Source organism: Pipistrellus kuhlii, unplaced genomic scaffold (assembly GCF_014108245.1).
Source record: "Pipistrellus kuhlii isolate mPipKuh1 unplaced genomic scaffold, mPipKuh1.p scaffold_m20_p_20, whole genome shotgun sequence".
Taxonomy (NCBI): domain Eukaryota; kingdom Metazoa; phylum Chordata; class Mammalia; order Chiroptera; family Vespertilionidae; genus Pipistrellus; species Pipistrellus kuhlii.
In genome coordinates this window covers 17,518,158-17,532,656 of record NW_023425516.1, presented here as the reverse complement: position 1 = coordinate 17,532,656, position 14,499 = coordinate 17,518,158, and the positions used below count along the sequence as shown (strand labels likewise).

General features: G+C 53.7%; 1 protein-coding gene across 2 annotated transcripts in view; it reads right to left on the bottom strand.

Moving 5' to 3' along the window:
- MYO18B (myosin XVIIIB) overlaps positions 1–14,499 on the bottom strand; it is a 157,240-nt gene that overhangs the window by 142,295 nt on the left and 446 nt on the right. For both annotated transcript variants that reach the window (XM_036449438.2, XM_045585651.1), the window contains exons 2-4: positions 6,902–7,064; positions 4,933–5,091; positions 38–1,330 (exon numbers count right to left, since the gene is read on the bottom strand). In XM_036449438.2, the coding sequence (XP_036305331.1) occupies positions 38–1,330; positions 4,933–5,091; positions 6,902–6,940 (1,491 nt within the window). In that variant the 5' untranslated portion in view covers positions 6,941–7,064. The remainder of the gene's footprint in view (positions 1–37; positions 1,331–4,932; positions 5,092–6,901; positions 7,065–14,499) is intronic.

The window sequence follows — 14,499 nt, the reverse complement described above, 5'->3', positions numbered from 1 at the left end:
TCCTGCTCCCCGCTCGCTCCAGGCTGCAGCCCCTCACCTGATCCAAGTCTCCACTCTGGCTTCCTTCACTCCCCTCCTGCAGGGCTGGTCCCTCTTGGTTCTCCTGCCTCGGAGGCCTCTCTGCGTGGCTCTCCAGAGCAGGTGGTCTGGGTGCTTCCAGCTCCGGCTCCAGGGCCCCGGCCCTGGCATTCACACTTCTGCAGGGCCCCTCGGCTTCCTGCCCTCCGCGGTCCGACCGGCTCTCCTTCCCGGCTGCACCCACCTCCTTGGGGACCTCACGGCCCTGCGTCTTAGTCTCAGCCTCACTGCGAGGCCCACGAGCTTCCTCCATCCCTCTGGGAGCCTCCTCCACCTTCCGCTGCACTTTGTGGCTCTCCTTCCCGGCTGCTCCCACTTCCTTGGGGGCTCCACTGCCCTTCTGGGTCTTAGCCCCAGGCTCCCCTGCCGCCCCGGACTCACTGCGAGGCCCGAGTGCCTCCTCCATCCCTCCGGGAGCCTCCCCTGCCTTCCCCTGCGCTGTGTCCGCCTTCTCCGCCTTCCCCTGCACTGTGTCCGCCTTCTCCGCCTTCCCCTGCACTGTGTCTGCCTCCTCCGCCTTCCCCAGGAGGGCGCCTTCTTTGTCCTTCCTCTGGGGACCATCCCCCCTGCTCCTTCTGCCCAGGGGGCCTCCCCACTTCTTCGCCTGGGTCTGAGCCCCCGCCGGCTTCCCTTCGCCCCCTGCGCCCTTGGAGAGACTCCCCTTTGCCATCTTGTTGGTGGAGTCCGCTCCCCCCTTCTCCGCTGTCCCTGGTCGCCCCCCCTCCCCCGGCCCCTCTTTGCCCTGGGGCTCACCCCCTTTCGGCCCTTTGGTCACGGGCACAGTTCCTGGGTCCCCAGGGCCCCCGGTCTGAGTCTTCTCAGCCTTCCAGGCTGCTGTGCCCTCGGTGCTGGCCCGGGGCCCACGAGGAGTTGGGGGGGCCGTCCCCTCCTTCCCCGCTCCGGGGTCTGTGGCTGGGGACGGAGGCTTGCAGGCGGGGGCGTCCCGGGGCTGGGGCCTCTGCTCCGGCTTGGCCGCGTCCGGGTCCAGCTTGGCCACCATCAGCAGCACGTCGCCCCTCCTCACGCCCCTCTTCGAGGGCAGAGGCTTCTTGGCTGGAGCCCCGCCGGGGCCCTGCTCCTGGGCCTTCTCGCCGTTGACGGGCTCCTCGGGGCCAGCCCCCTGGCTCTGCTGGCCCGGAATGTCTGCATGCGGGGGAGAGCCTGCCCGGCTGTCCTGGGGAATCTTCTGGCTTTCAGACCTGGTGCCGCTGCTGGGCTTGCTGCTGGGTTGGCTGGTGGAAATTTCTGGAGTCTAGGAGAGAGACCACAAGCATCCTTGTGGCTGCTTACTTAGCTGACAGCTTTGTCCTTCGCTCATTCACTCACTCCCTCCTTCATTCACTGATTTGTTCGCCCAGCCACTCATTCATCCAAAGGCCCTCAAGCACCTGTGACGTCTGATGGGCACTGTGCTGGGCAATGAGCCCAACCCCCGAACCACGGACACTGGCCCAGCATCCGGAGGCCAAGTGACAGAGTGAAAGGGGAGTGGGCTTTGGAACGCAACAGGCTCAACTCCAAATCCAACTCCTAACTGACTAGCTGTGTGGCCTCAGGCAAATCACTTCCCCTCTCTGAGCCTCCGTTCTGGTTCTTTTGTCCCTGTTTGTCCCCGTGCTTTGGCCACACCAGTCCCTTCCCTGCCTCCCTGCTTTTGCTCATGTTGAGCTTGCTGCCTGGAATGCCCTTTTCCCTCCTCACGCACCCGTGTGCTTCTCATATTTCTATACCCAGCTCAAATGCCACTGCCCCTGCAACTCTTCCCCTGGAGACCTCAATCAGAAAAGGTCTCACACGCCCCCTCTTGCAATCCGGCTGAGGCCCTTCCCCTCCATCCCCGCCCAAGTGCACACATTTTGTGCACTGGGCTTCTAGTTGATAATAATGGCTGTCCTATATAGATTCCTTGGAATGGGCCTTAAACCGCCATTATGCAATCTCCTTCTCAACCCTCCTAAGAACACAGTGAAGGAGGTTCTGAACATCTCCACATGCTTCCGACAAGGATGCAAACACGAAGACGCTAGGTGGCCCAAAAGACAGAGCAAACTATAAAGCCGTACCGGCCTCTCTGAGCCTAAAGCCGGTGCCTGCAAGTTCTGCATATGGATGGCCTTGCTTGGGGCTCACTGGAATCTTCTGGGATGTTTTGTAAATACTGATGCTTTGGCCCCACCCCCAGAGAGTCTGATGGGTTTGGTCCGGGTTGTGGTCCCCTCCCCCCCACCCAGGTGGTTCCAATTGTGCCACCAGGACTAAGAATCCCCACTCTAGTGGCTCAGCCTGACCTTCTGAAACCAGAAGGGAACGCCTTGGAGAGGGGACTGGCTGCACTTGGCAAATAACACCACTGTCTACACCAGTTTGAAAAGTGAGTCAGGGCCTTATTTTTAACCGAATCACCACAGGGGAGACCAGCACGGGAGGGGCCAAGATCACCCATCCCATCCTCCCACTGCCACCCGCCCTGCGGGATGAGAGTTCATGGGGCAGAGGACGAAAGATCAGACTGGTTACTTTTCTTTCATAAACACCAAAGCCCTAGCCCTCTGCAGCTTTCCTAAACTCACACACACACACCCATTTTACAGAGGAGCAAACTGAGGCCAAGAAGGGACAGGGATGTGGCCTGGACCACTCGGAGTGGCGAGGCCGGAACTGGAACCCAGTTCTCCTGACATTTGATAAGGGTCTCTCTCTACCCCAATGTTGTTCTGGACTCTTGTGTCCCTCGCTAGCCCTAAGAAAACCAAGTCCCCTCTCTGAGCCTTGTTTTCCAGCCCTACAGAATGGTGATGGATTCTAATCGCTCCTTGCAAGGATTATATGGGGGCCAAATGACACGGCTGAGCTGGGATGAGGAGAGTCCAGAGTGATTTACCGATTGGGACGAGAAAAGGAAATCGGCAGGAACAGCCACAACCTGTCCTGAGGCTGCCCTGCTCCAGGCCCTGGGGCATCTTGGCCCACGGCCCGGCCACCTGTTGTGGTCTGAGCCCCGCCATCCTGCATCTTGCCTCTGAGTCTCCATCCAGGCCCAGCGGTGACAGAGTGTCCCCAGCCTCTGCTCAGCTCTGCTCCTTTCCTTGTGGGCCGTGACGCCAGCAAAGCCTGCAGCCTCCTGGATCCCGTTCCTCCCAGGCCTCTGAGACTCACAGCAGCCACCTCACTCCCCCCGCTGGCCCTCCCCGAGGCAGATCACCAGAGCAGAGAACACACAGACTCACACCCTGACTCTGCCTCTATCTAACCTCATGACCTTGAGGAAGTCTCTTGACCTCTCTGAGCCTCAGTCTCCACCTCTGATAAGTGGGTATAGTCCCATCTACCCCCAATGACACACAGGGTTTCAAATAAGCCCAGGAGCAGCACAGTGAACACTGTCTAGTCATAGATGGCACACAGTAACATTTTATCATGGCCTACCAACAGCCTACAGGGGTCGGCTTTAGCTCCCACTAATGCCTGGGTCAGGCAGGGGTGAGGACAGAGGCTGTCCTCTCTGTCATCCTCCCTGACAAAGACTTGGCAGGAGTGTTTCAGCAGCTGCCGCTGTTCAGCTGCCGGAGGACTTCTCTGATGCAGCTGAGTCATTGCCATTGGACAGGTGCCGACACGTGGGGGCCGGCCGAGCAAACAACAGCTGAAGGGGAGTGGGAGGCAGAACCAGGATGGCCCCTGGGCTCAAGCCAACACTCGGTTCTGAGGCTACTAGATTTCTCAGCCTAAATATTGCAGCATCCACCTCCCTCCAAGGGGGCCACCGGAGTCCATGAGGAGATACCCTTTTTGTCTAACTACAGATGCACTATTTCCAGAGCTACTCTACTTGAGCTGGGTTTTGAAGGATGCATAGGAGTTCAATAGCGCAAGCTGAAAAAAAGAAAAGAACATTCCTCTAGGTTCCCTGTGCTCTAAGCCTACCTCCCTGCTGTCTGGCCCCATTATCCTGTCCAGGTCACCTGGCCAAGGAGCTGGGGAAAAGGAGGGAGACAGCAGTGGCCACCCCAGGGATAAATTTGCAAGTCCCTAAAGCGGGAGTGCATCTTGGCTAACTACTGCTTCCATCCAGCTGTGCTATTCAGAATAATTAAGGATTTTTAATAGACATCAATCAATCAATCAGATGGGAAGCCAGCTGAAAAGTCCCTACCTGTGTCAAACATTAACCCTTCATTTACTAGACTGTGGCCATTCCAAGGAACTAAGGAGAGGGACCTCGGTAAGTACTTGGGGGACTCGGGGCCCTGGTTGCAAAGAAGCCTGGGAGGGACCCGAGGAGGACATACATGATATGGAAGGGTTTCGGATTGTTAACCATCAATACAGCTATAATCCGTGAGCAGCAAATGAGTATCTTTCCTGCCTACATTAAACCGAGCTAACCATACATCCTTAGCCAATTTCCAGGTTTCTCTTTCTGCAAACACGAGGCAGCATGATGCCCACAATCATCACCAACTAATGATCATTCATTCATGAAACAAACATGCGCTGAGCACTCGCTGTGGGCCAGATACCATGAGAGCTGCTCAAGATACAAGAGATTCGCTCCCTTAAGGAATTTCTAGTCAAACCAGTCACAGGGTCAAGTGGTTGCTATGCCAACCACAACTGAGACAGGCACGGAGGGTGCCGTGGGAATCAGAGGAAGGCAGGCAATGGGAGAGCTTTCCAGAGATGTACTCTCTATGCCGGGTTTTGAAGGATGCAGAGGAGTTCAACAGACCAAGCTAAACACAGGAACGACTGGGGACAGTAAGAGCCAAGGCAAGATGGCAAGTGACTCAGGAGGTGCCCAGGACGGGAAAGGGGGTGACAGACCCCTGGCCCCCCTCCTGCAGGGCCGCCTACCTCTCGCTCTGGAGAGCCGAGCACCGCCTGCTTCTTCCGTCTCGCTTCCTTGGACTCTTTCTCCGTCTCCCGGACCAGCTGCTTGATGAAGCCGCCGGGGATGACGGAGAAGAGGGGAGGAGGGGAGGATGGCGGAGGACTCTTCTCCTCTTCCCGAATCTGTTTTGCAGAAGAAAGGGGAGAGCTCAGTGAGGGAGCCAACAGGGGCAAGCTGCCCTCTCCACACTTTGCAAAGGAGCCTGGGAGGGGGCTGAGGAGGACACACGTGGCCAAGCCCATGTAAGAGAAGCCACGGCAAAGCGGATGAGGCTCAGTGGGGCTCTGGGAGTGTGTGTGTGTGTGTGTGTGTTCGTGTGTGCGTGCGTGCGTGTGTGTCCCCATTAAAATGGAATGCATGTGCAGCAGAGGTTACTCCCGGCCTGGATCCAGGGTCCTCATAATATGAATCTGGAGCATCAAGGCCACTGGCCCCCTTCCTGGGTGTGGGGCAGACCCATGTCTAAAAGGTCCTGGCCAAAAGCTTTTCCGGTTTCCAGAAGGGGCTGGATCACAGGGAACCGTCTAGTTTGATATAGTTTGATACTTAATAGGTCAATCAATTAATTAATCACATAACCACTTCCTGTGTGCCAGGAACAAGTCAAAGTTGAGAAGGGCCTGCAGCCGTGATGTAGAGAAGGTCCAAGCCCATGACTACAGCCCACTCCGCTGACCCGGTGCTATGGCTTCTTACTGGTTCTTACTGGTCCTTAAACAAGGCCCCGGGCAGCCAGGGCCCCCCAGCACGGGGCCATAAAGCTGGCAGGCTGGACATGGCCCAGGCCAGTGCTGACTGGAGTTGGGGTGCAGCTAAGACGGCTTCCTTGGCCACAGCGACCTTGGGGGCTGAGGCATGCCTGGGACTGGCTATGGCCCCCTGAGTTGTGTCTTTAACGGGTAATACCGTGACAGCTCATGAGGGGGAAAAAAAAAAATATTCTCCCTAGTCTGCCCTAGTGAGACTCCAGATTCTCCCGGTGATAAGCACTGTGGATTTCAGAAGTCAGTGCTTTCTACGGAAGAGCTGCGCACTGGGTTAAAATAAGCTGCTTATCAAGGCCCTCTGTGTGTGGCTGGCAAGGACTCACAGCCAGAATGATAGACAGGCACTCCAGAGATAGGCCAGGACACATCGCAGAGGCCACAGGGCAAGGCAGGTCGCTGCAGACTCTGCCCGTGAGAGAGCTGCAGGGCCACGTGAGGTCGGCCTCACATTTACACCATGCCTCTCTCCCTCTCTCTCCCAGGCTGAGACCCACGTGAGTGATTCCTAAGGCAATTCAGCTGGTGCAAACTCTGCTTCTGCTAGGATGGATCCCAGTGGTGGAGGCAGCAGCCAGGAGGCACCAGAAAAGGAGCTTCTCACCCACCCCACCCTCGGCCTCCGATTCATCAAGTCCCAAGCGTGAGAGTGGGATGAGGGGCGGAGGACATAACAGGGATCAAAGAAAGAGGCGAAAGAGGAAAGAGGAGTAACTGGGGAGAAGGGCCCCTTTCCAGTTTCCCATGGTGACAAGAGGCAGGGACCACAGACACCTGTCCCCTGGCATACGCCTGGCAGCCAATAGCTCTGCCCCTTTCCCACTGCCCACACTCTTCCTCCCACACCAACCCGTGTGCTCATCAAAACTGCCATGAGGATGGAAATGGGACAGCTGGTCTACCCTCGCTCCCTCACTGCCAACTGAGGAACAGGAAAGACGAGGCAGTCATGGGTGGAGTCAAGGGCATGGTCACTAAAGACCAGCTGGGTTGGACAGTCCCAGGCTAACCAAGCTGCCGGGGAGAAGATGGATGGTGGGGCTGGGCATGCGACAGGGAGGCAATGGATGTCAGACCCCCTGCCCGAGGTGGGCGGGGGCAGCCTGGGCCACCCATGCTGTGTGTGGTGCGTCCTACAGCTGCAGACCGAGCCCCGAGCGTTACTTTCCTTCTGTTCCCACAGGGCGAGGCGAGACGAGATGGCCATACTGAGGCAGTGCCAGGGCCAACTGATGAGATGAGATGAGCTGAGATGAGATTCAACTCTGTCAGCCAGCACACAATGAGGCTACAGACACGGAACACGGCACACGAGGTGGATGGACACAAGACTGAGACAGGGAGACACAGTGGGGGAGAGAAGAGAGAGACAGGTTAGCTCACAGACACTGTCCCACTCCAACTGATGCCAAGAACCAAGTCCCCAGAGCCAGGCACAATCCCAGTCATGTACCCTCGGGAGGGGTATGGTCAGATGGAGGCTGCTGACTATGTGGACGTGCCCTGACATCCTTTTTCTCTTGACTCCACACGGCAGCCTTTCATTAGAATACAGCACACAATCAGAAAAGTACATAATCAAAAGTATATAGCTCAGCAGCTCTCACATAAAGAACTTACCTCTATAACCAACACCCTGATCGAATATTATTTTTGATTTTTAAAATAAAAACATTTTATTTTGAACTATAAATTAAGATTTCAATCAAAATATTAAAAACAAAAGTTAAATAACATTTAAAATGGGATTAATCATTATTTTAATTTAAATTGTTAAAAAATAAATTTTAATCAAATAAAATTTAATTTAAGACATTATTTTATTGAAGAAGTTTAAGAACAGGCAAATCTAATCTATGGTGATGGAAGTCAGGAGGGCTATTAACTTTGGGCTGGGAGGGGGCACAAGGGAATGATGGTGTGATGGATCTGGGTGATGGCTACAGAAGTATATCATATGTAAATATTCATCTACCTGTACAATTAGGATGGAATATTTAACTGTATGTAAATCATATATCAATTCAAGAAATAAAAAGACCATGATCAGCCCCCTTGATCCTCCCTCATGCCCCCCCTCTAATTACCACTCTCCCCAGGGCAGCCACCATCCTGACTTCCAAAGCCATAAATCAGTGCTTTTTTCCTTTTGTGACGAGCGTGTGGCCATGCAAATTAGGAAAGGGCAGGAAACCAAGGCAATTAATTGGCCCAGCAGGTTGGGGAGACAATTTAGCTTATTTAGCATCATATCGAGAGTCTGATCAAATGCTCATAACTTTGGACCATAAAAAGGCCTCTTTTGAAAACAGGTTGGAGGAAGTAATTCAAAACCAGAAAATTTCATCACTATGTTGATTATAGTGCAAAAAGCAAAAAAAAAAAAAAAAAAAAAAAAAAGGCACAATCAAGTGTCCAATAACTAGAGAATATCAAATAAATTAAAGTGCATCTAACTTGAAGGAATCTTATAAATTGGTTGAAAAGGGTATTTAGGAAACATTTTTAAACAGTTATAGTGAGGTATGATTTCTATGCCAGCCATACAATTCGCTCATTGTTAGTATACAATTTGATGATTTTTTTTTTTTTTTTATAAATTTACCAGGATGCCATTGGCTGAGACCCTGGCACTCGGACCAGGCCTGGCGTGCAGGGAATCCCAAGACGCAAAGACCCAAGAAGGGACATTTCCGCTCTGAGGAAGTCACAGGCCCATGCGGGGACCCTGGGAACATTTCCAAGTGCGAACAGCCAAGGCTCTGGCTTAAGGAAAAGCCCCCGCAGCGTGGACTGTTCATCTAGCAAAGGCAGAGGACCCAGATCCGCAGAAGGCCACATCCCCGGAGAGGGATGCAGGAACTGTCAGCCCCTCCCCACTCATCCCCTGGGAGACACGGGGGAAGCCCCTGAGTGACGCACAGCCAGAATCCACTCCGCTACACGCCTGGGGAGCAGGGCCCAGGTTATGAATAGGCCTGGTATGAGGAGGCTGCCCTGGCCACCGCCCGCCCCCCTTCCCATCTAGCCCAGCCAGGCCCGCTCAGTGGCTGCTTCCCAAGAATCGCCCTGCGCTTCAAGGCAACAGGGGGAATCCTGGCTGTCAGTCTGGGCTGTTCTCAGGGGCTGCTGGTCCCGCCCAGAGGACGTGGATGACAATGAGAGGGAGCTCAGTGAGGGTCCTTCACTCCCCCACTCCTGCCTCTCAGAGAATTCAGGCCAGCCCCGCTGACCCGGGGCCAGGAGCCAATCCTGCTGTCCAGCCTTAATTTAAGCAAGTGTTCTTACCACCCCATTCCCTTTCAGGCCTGAACCTCACACCTGTCCCCTCGGCAGCCATTCCAAGCCCATGAGGAGGCCCCAGATGCTCAGAATTCGTGGTAGAAAGTCTCAAGTCTCCCCTACAGGGTGAGGGGAGCTGGTGAAGGGAAAGGCAGTCCCAAAGCCAGCGATGGTTTGGAGCAGTTTTCCGTGCACACGGGATAGATCTGAGTGGCCCCATGAGGCCCTCAAGGCTTCCTCTGAGCCCCCACAATGTGCGGTACTGACACAGCAGCCTGTGACGTCTCTTGTCTCAAAGACGTCAAGATTGACAAGTCTCTTAGTGGCCTCCAGGGCCCTCGTGACCACCTGCCCTAACACTTCTCCCCCTTGCTCCTCCACTTTAGTGACACTGACCTCCCAAGTTCCAGCCCCAGCCACCCTCACAGGACTCTCTCATAGCCTCCTGCCTTCTCCATCCAATCACCCACTTTGCTGTGACCTAAGACCACATGTCTTAGGTCCGTGGTGGACAAACTGCGGCTCTCGAGCCACCTGCTGCTCTTTGGCCCCTTGAGTGTGGCTCTTCCACAAAATACCACGGCCTGGGCGAGTCTATGTTGAAGAAGTGGCGTTAGAAGAAGTTTATGTTTAAAAAATTTTGACTCTCCAAAGAAATTTCAATCATTGCACTGTTGATATTTGGCTCTGTGGACTGATGAGTTTGCCCACCACTGTCTTAGGTCACTCCTGGGTCCTCGCTGATTTCAACTTTCATTTAGAATTCTGTCTTTCCCACAGTTTGGCTGTGAGTGTGTTTGTTCCCCCAGCTTTATCACACTGTCCTGTCTTATGCTGTCCCCTACGGACTCAGGCTGAGGCCCAGTCTTTTAGGTGCCGGGGAACCCAACTCAATTCTGACATTATCTCACGGAGATAGCGTCAGATTCCACGGGCAAAGGGCCCAGTCCCACAAAACCACCCTCTACTGCAGACACTCAATGCAAATCCAGGTGGTTAGCTATGCCTCTGTCCAACGAACCAGCTACAATGTCAACAGCAAGTCCAGGGTGCTCCCAGTACAGTGGTCCCCCCTTATCTGTGGGGGATATATTCCCAGACCCCCTAGTGGAAGCCTGAAACCATGGATAATAACAAGCCCTGCACTGTATATACTATTTTCCCCATACACACATTCCTTTCCGCTCTCAGGAAACATTTTATGGCTTCTCTTTGGCATATCTGAATTGCCAGCATCACGACTTTTGAGCCTTGGTGACTTGAACACAAGCATTGAGATAACTTCTGACATGGAAGACTCTGATACCTGACTATCAAGGCAAAGGGATGACGCACTTCCGGGACTAGACAGGGCAGAACACGTGAGATTTTACCTGGCGAGATTGTATCTCGCGAGATTTTTAATATCCCGCGAGATTTCATAATGAGGCTCCAAACGGCGCTCAATTTAAACTTTAAAAATTGTTCATTTCTGAAATTTCCCGCTTAGTATTTTCGAATGCGGTTGGCCTAGCATAACTGAAATCTTGGAAAGCAAAACCACAGTGAAAAGGGGACTTTACTGACCTTGGGACCCACTGGCTGTAAATCAGAGGTTCCCTCGTATCCCCCTTCCTTGGATTCGATTAATTTGCTAGAAAAGCTCACATAACTCAGAAACATGTTACTTACTGGGTTGTGGGTTTATTCTAAATGAGTAGGATGCAGGAACAGCCGGTGGAAGAGAGGCACAAGGCAGGGTATTGGGGAAAGGTGCTTTGAATAATAAATAGAAGAAGAATAGAAAATGAGCCACCACCACTCTGACAGAAGAACAGGAAAAGGAGGAACTCCTGGGCCCACCACCCAGTTCGTAGCTCTGTGCCCTTGGACAAGTTATAAACCTCTCCCTGACTCTCCACTTCCTCCTCCTTAAAACGGGAACTATGCAAACCCTGGCTTCTCCGTGTATTAAAAACAAGGCGATGAGTGTGAGTGGGTTTGCCATCTGTGCCTGGGAAGCAGTGTCGCCAAGATCACATTGCTTATTAGACTAAACAGACAGGTCTTGAGCAAAAAGGCGCCTGGCCCGTTTCATGTCATTCTCCGTGACCCTGGGCCACGTAAGCCTCTAAATCTCCCTTCCTGCTGGGACCGGTTTGGCTTAGTGGATAGAGTGTCGGCCTGCGGACTGAAAGGTCCCGGGTTCAATTCCAGTCAAGGGCATGTACCATGGTTGCGGGCACATCCCCAATAGGGGGTATGTAGGAGGCAGCTGATCGATGATTCTCTCTCATTGATGTTTCTAACTCTCTATCCCTCTCTCTTCCTCTCTGAAAAATTAATAAAAATATATTTAAAAATAAATAAATAAAAATAAATAAATCTCCCTTCCTGATCTGTACAATGGGTCTAATAACTCCCACCCAAGCTCCCAGCATAATCAGCGAGAATGAGACATCTAACCCCATTGGGCAACCATCTGCCTCTCAACTCAACGGGTAACCCGGTCGCCTCCCCTGAAATGGAAAGACAAACCCCCCGCCGATATTCAGCTGCGCTGAACATGCATTCCGTCCTCCACTGGCGGAGAGAAATTCCCCTGGGACCTCGGACCTTGAAACTCCTGCCTTCCCAGGTGTGAGCACTGGCTGCGTATTGGGTAAACCCAGGGAGCCGCTTCTCGGGGATCTTTAAAAAGTCATCGGGGAGAGGCTCCGTGAGGAGCAGAGCAGAAAAAGAAAATTACGGCTATGAGTGAGTCATATCCCTTGGGGAGGAGTTCATCCAAAGCTATTCAGTCCTTTCCCTGGAGGCTTGGAGAATGATGATGGAGATGGTTCCGGGGGATTAGGGGTAATTGGGGAAATTGGGACATTATTCCTTTAATGGGAAGCCCCACAGGGCCCTCTGAATGCCAGCCTCAAAGGCGGGAGCTGTTCTAAGATGAACGCCCTCATGACGAGGGGGTATGTCCTTGAGCAAGTTGCTGCCGCAGCTGTTCGCAAACGGGGTTAGACTTAACAGCACCCAGGGGCCCTTCACGTTGTCTCCAACCCACTTTCCACAGTTTTTCAAATAATTCCATTTCATGTGCTTTGAACATTAAGGGGGCCATGATAAGCCCTGGTGGAGATTTAAATGCATGTGGTGAAGTGAAAGAGGCCCATCTGTCAAGGCTACATTCTATGTGAATCCAACTGAATAATGTTCTGGAGAAGGCAGCACTATGGAGACAGTAAGAAGACATGTTTGTGAGATTTGAAGTCTGTGGATTTCTGGGGTCCTACCCCAGGATGGGTTAGGAGTTCTGAGATGGGCCCCGAGCTTGCATTTCGGAAGTCTGAGGCTGATGGAGATCCTGAAGGCTGCCAGGGTGGAGGGAGGGTGGGGAAGGATGAATAGGCAGAGCACAGAGGTGTTTAGGGCAGTGAAACAATTCCGTGGGGGACTACAGTGATGATCCATGTCCTTACACATCTGTCCAAACCCACAGAATGTAACACACCCAGGAGTGAGTGACCCCTGATGTAATGCTGGACTCTGAGTGGCGATGATGTGTCCATGCTGGTTCATCAGTATAACAACGAACCACTCCGATGGGGGATGCTGACCATGGGGGAAGCTATAACTGTGTGAGGGACATATGGGGCATCTCTGTACCTTCCCCTCCATTTGGCTGTGAATGTAAAACTGCTCTAAAAACATGTTTATTACTTTAAAAAAATTCAGCATATGCCATATACATCAACGAACCACCTGCTTAAACTGGGCCATTCAGACGGTTGTTTTTATCTACTAGGGCAAACCCAATAGTCAACAGAGCCAAATAGCAACAGTACAACGGCTGACATTTCTTTGGAGAGCCACATTTTTTAAACGTAAACTTCTTCTAACGCCACTTCTTCAACATAGACTCGCCCAGGCCGTGGTATTTTGTGGAAGAGCCACCCTCAAGGGGCCAAAGAGCCGCAAGTGGCTCGCGAGCCGCAGTTTGCCGACCACGGGCCTAGGGAAAGCAAGACACTCAAGACCTGCCTCTTGGTAGAGACCCAGCTAGAGTTTCCATTATTTTGGCATCGAGAGAAGGGTCTGTTCAGCTCTGGGGTCTTCTGTTCTCATCTCAAATGCCAGCAGAAGGAATGGATCGTTCTCCCTACGAAACTTTGCCATTCTCAGCTCCTGTCTGTGTCCCACCCGGTGAGTTTGGACGAGGTGGGTGCTGAGCAGCAGCCCCCTGAGGTTGTGCGAGCTCCCAGCAGAGGAGAGGCGGTCCTTTAGCCTCTGTGGGCATGCTTGTGAGGTTTGAAGTCTGTGGATTTCTGGGGTCCTACCCCAGGATGGGTTAGGAGTTCTGAGATGGGCCCCGAACTTGCATTTCGGAAGTCTGAGGCTGATGGAGGTCATCAAGGACCCACACGGGGGAAACACTGCCCTGGGGCTGAATCCTGGAGGACACCTGGGGATGACCTGGCCCCATCCCCGCAGATGTCAGAGGGGAGAGGAAAGCTCAGACCAGGAAGGATTTGTCCAAGGTCACAGCGAGGTCACAGCAGAGCCCAAACCAGACTACTCAAGGTGACCAGGCCTAGGTGCGGGTGGCAACAGATAGATATCTGTTAACTGGTGACATACAGACCCTCAAAAGTCAGGAGACCAGGAGACTGAACCTCCTCCATCTCCGCTCCTCCTCTCCTCCTCTCCTCCTCCCCTTTCTCTCTGCCGTTATTTTCTAGAACTCATGCACAGCCTAAACCACACAGGCCCTCCCCCAGCCCACCCTGGACAGGTTACTCGGATACAGGAGGTCTCCACTCAGGTCGGCAGCAAAGACAGTCCCCGCGGGAACCACCATCCTGCCTGGCACCGGAAGCCCGTCGGTGCCCTGACCCAGGCAGGCGTGGTCTCGGCTGGCCACAAGGTGAAAGCAGCCGCCCAGGCTTCCGGATCCTGTGGGACAGACACCCGGGCCCCTACCGGGGTCAAGGCCAGACTGGGGAGCTTGAGACCGACAGGTCTTTTCCCATCCAGCCACCCGAACAGCTGAACGGGAAAGCTGTCAAGGCAGGGCTCCGAGGCCTGCAGCAGGGGAGGCCTCCGTGGCTCAGAGAGGGAGCTCCGTGTCCAAGCACAGCCCCCTCGCTGTCCCCCCACCCCCCGGCCCCCACCCCCGAGGCCTGTGAACCGTCTCCATTCAAAGCAATGCCTGGTCCCCGGTGTGCCAGACACAACACCGCCTCTAAGACGGAGAATGGAGTTATCACCGCATGAAATTCAAACCTCCGTCCCTGAACCACCACCCCCTCCCCCACCACACACAGGGCTCCATTTGGAATTAAAAAAACCGTGAGCCGTAAGGAGGACCCTGCCCGGGGTTGGGAAAGGTGAAAGAGGAAGGGTTTGGCTCCCTGACCACAAACAGACAGCCGGCTTGGGACAGCCAGCAGAAGCCACCGGCCCTTGGAAGCGGGAACCCCATTGTCTCCCGGCCGAGATTCCTGTGAC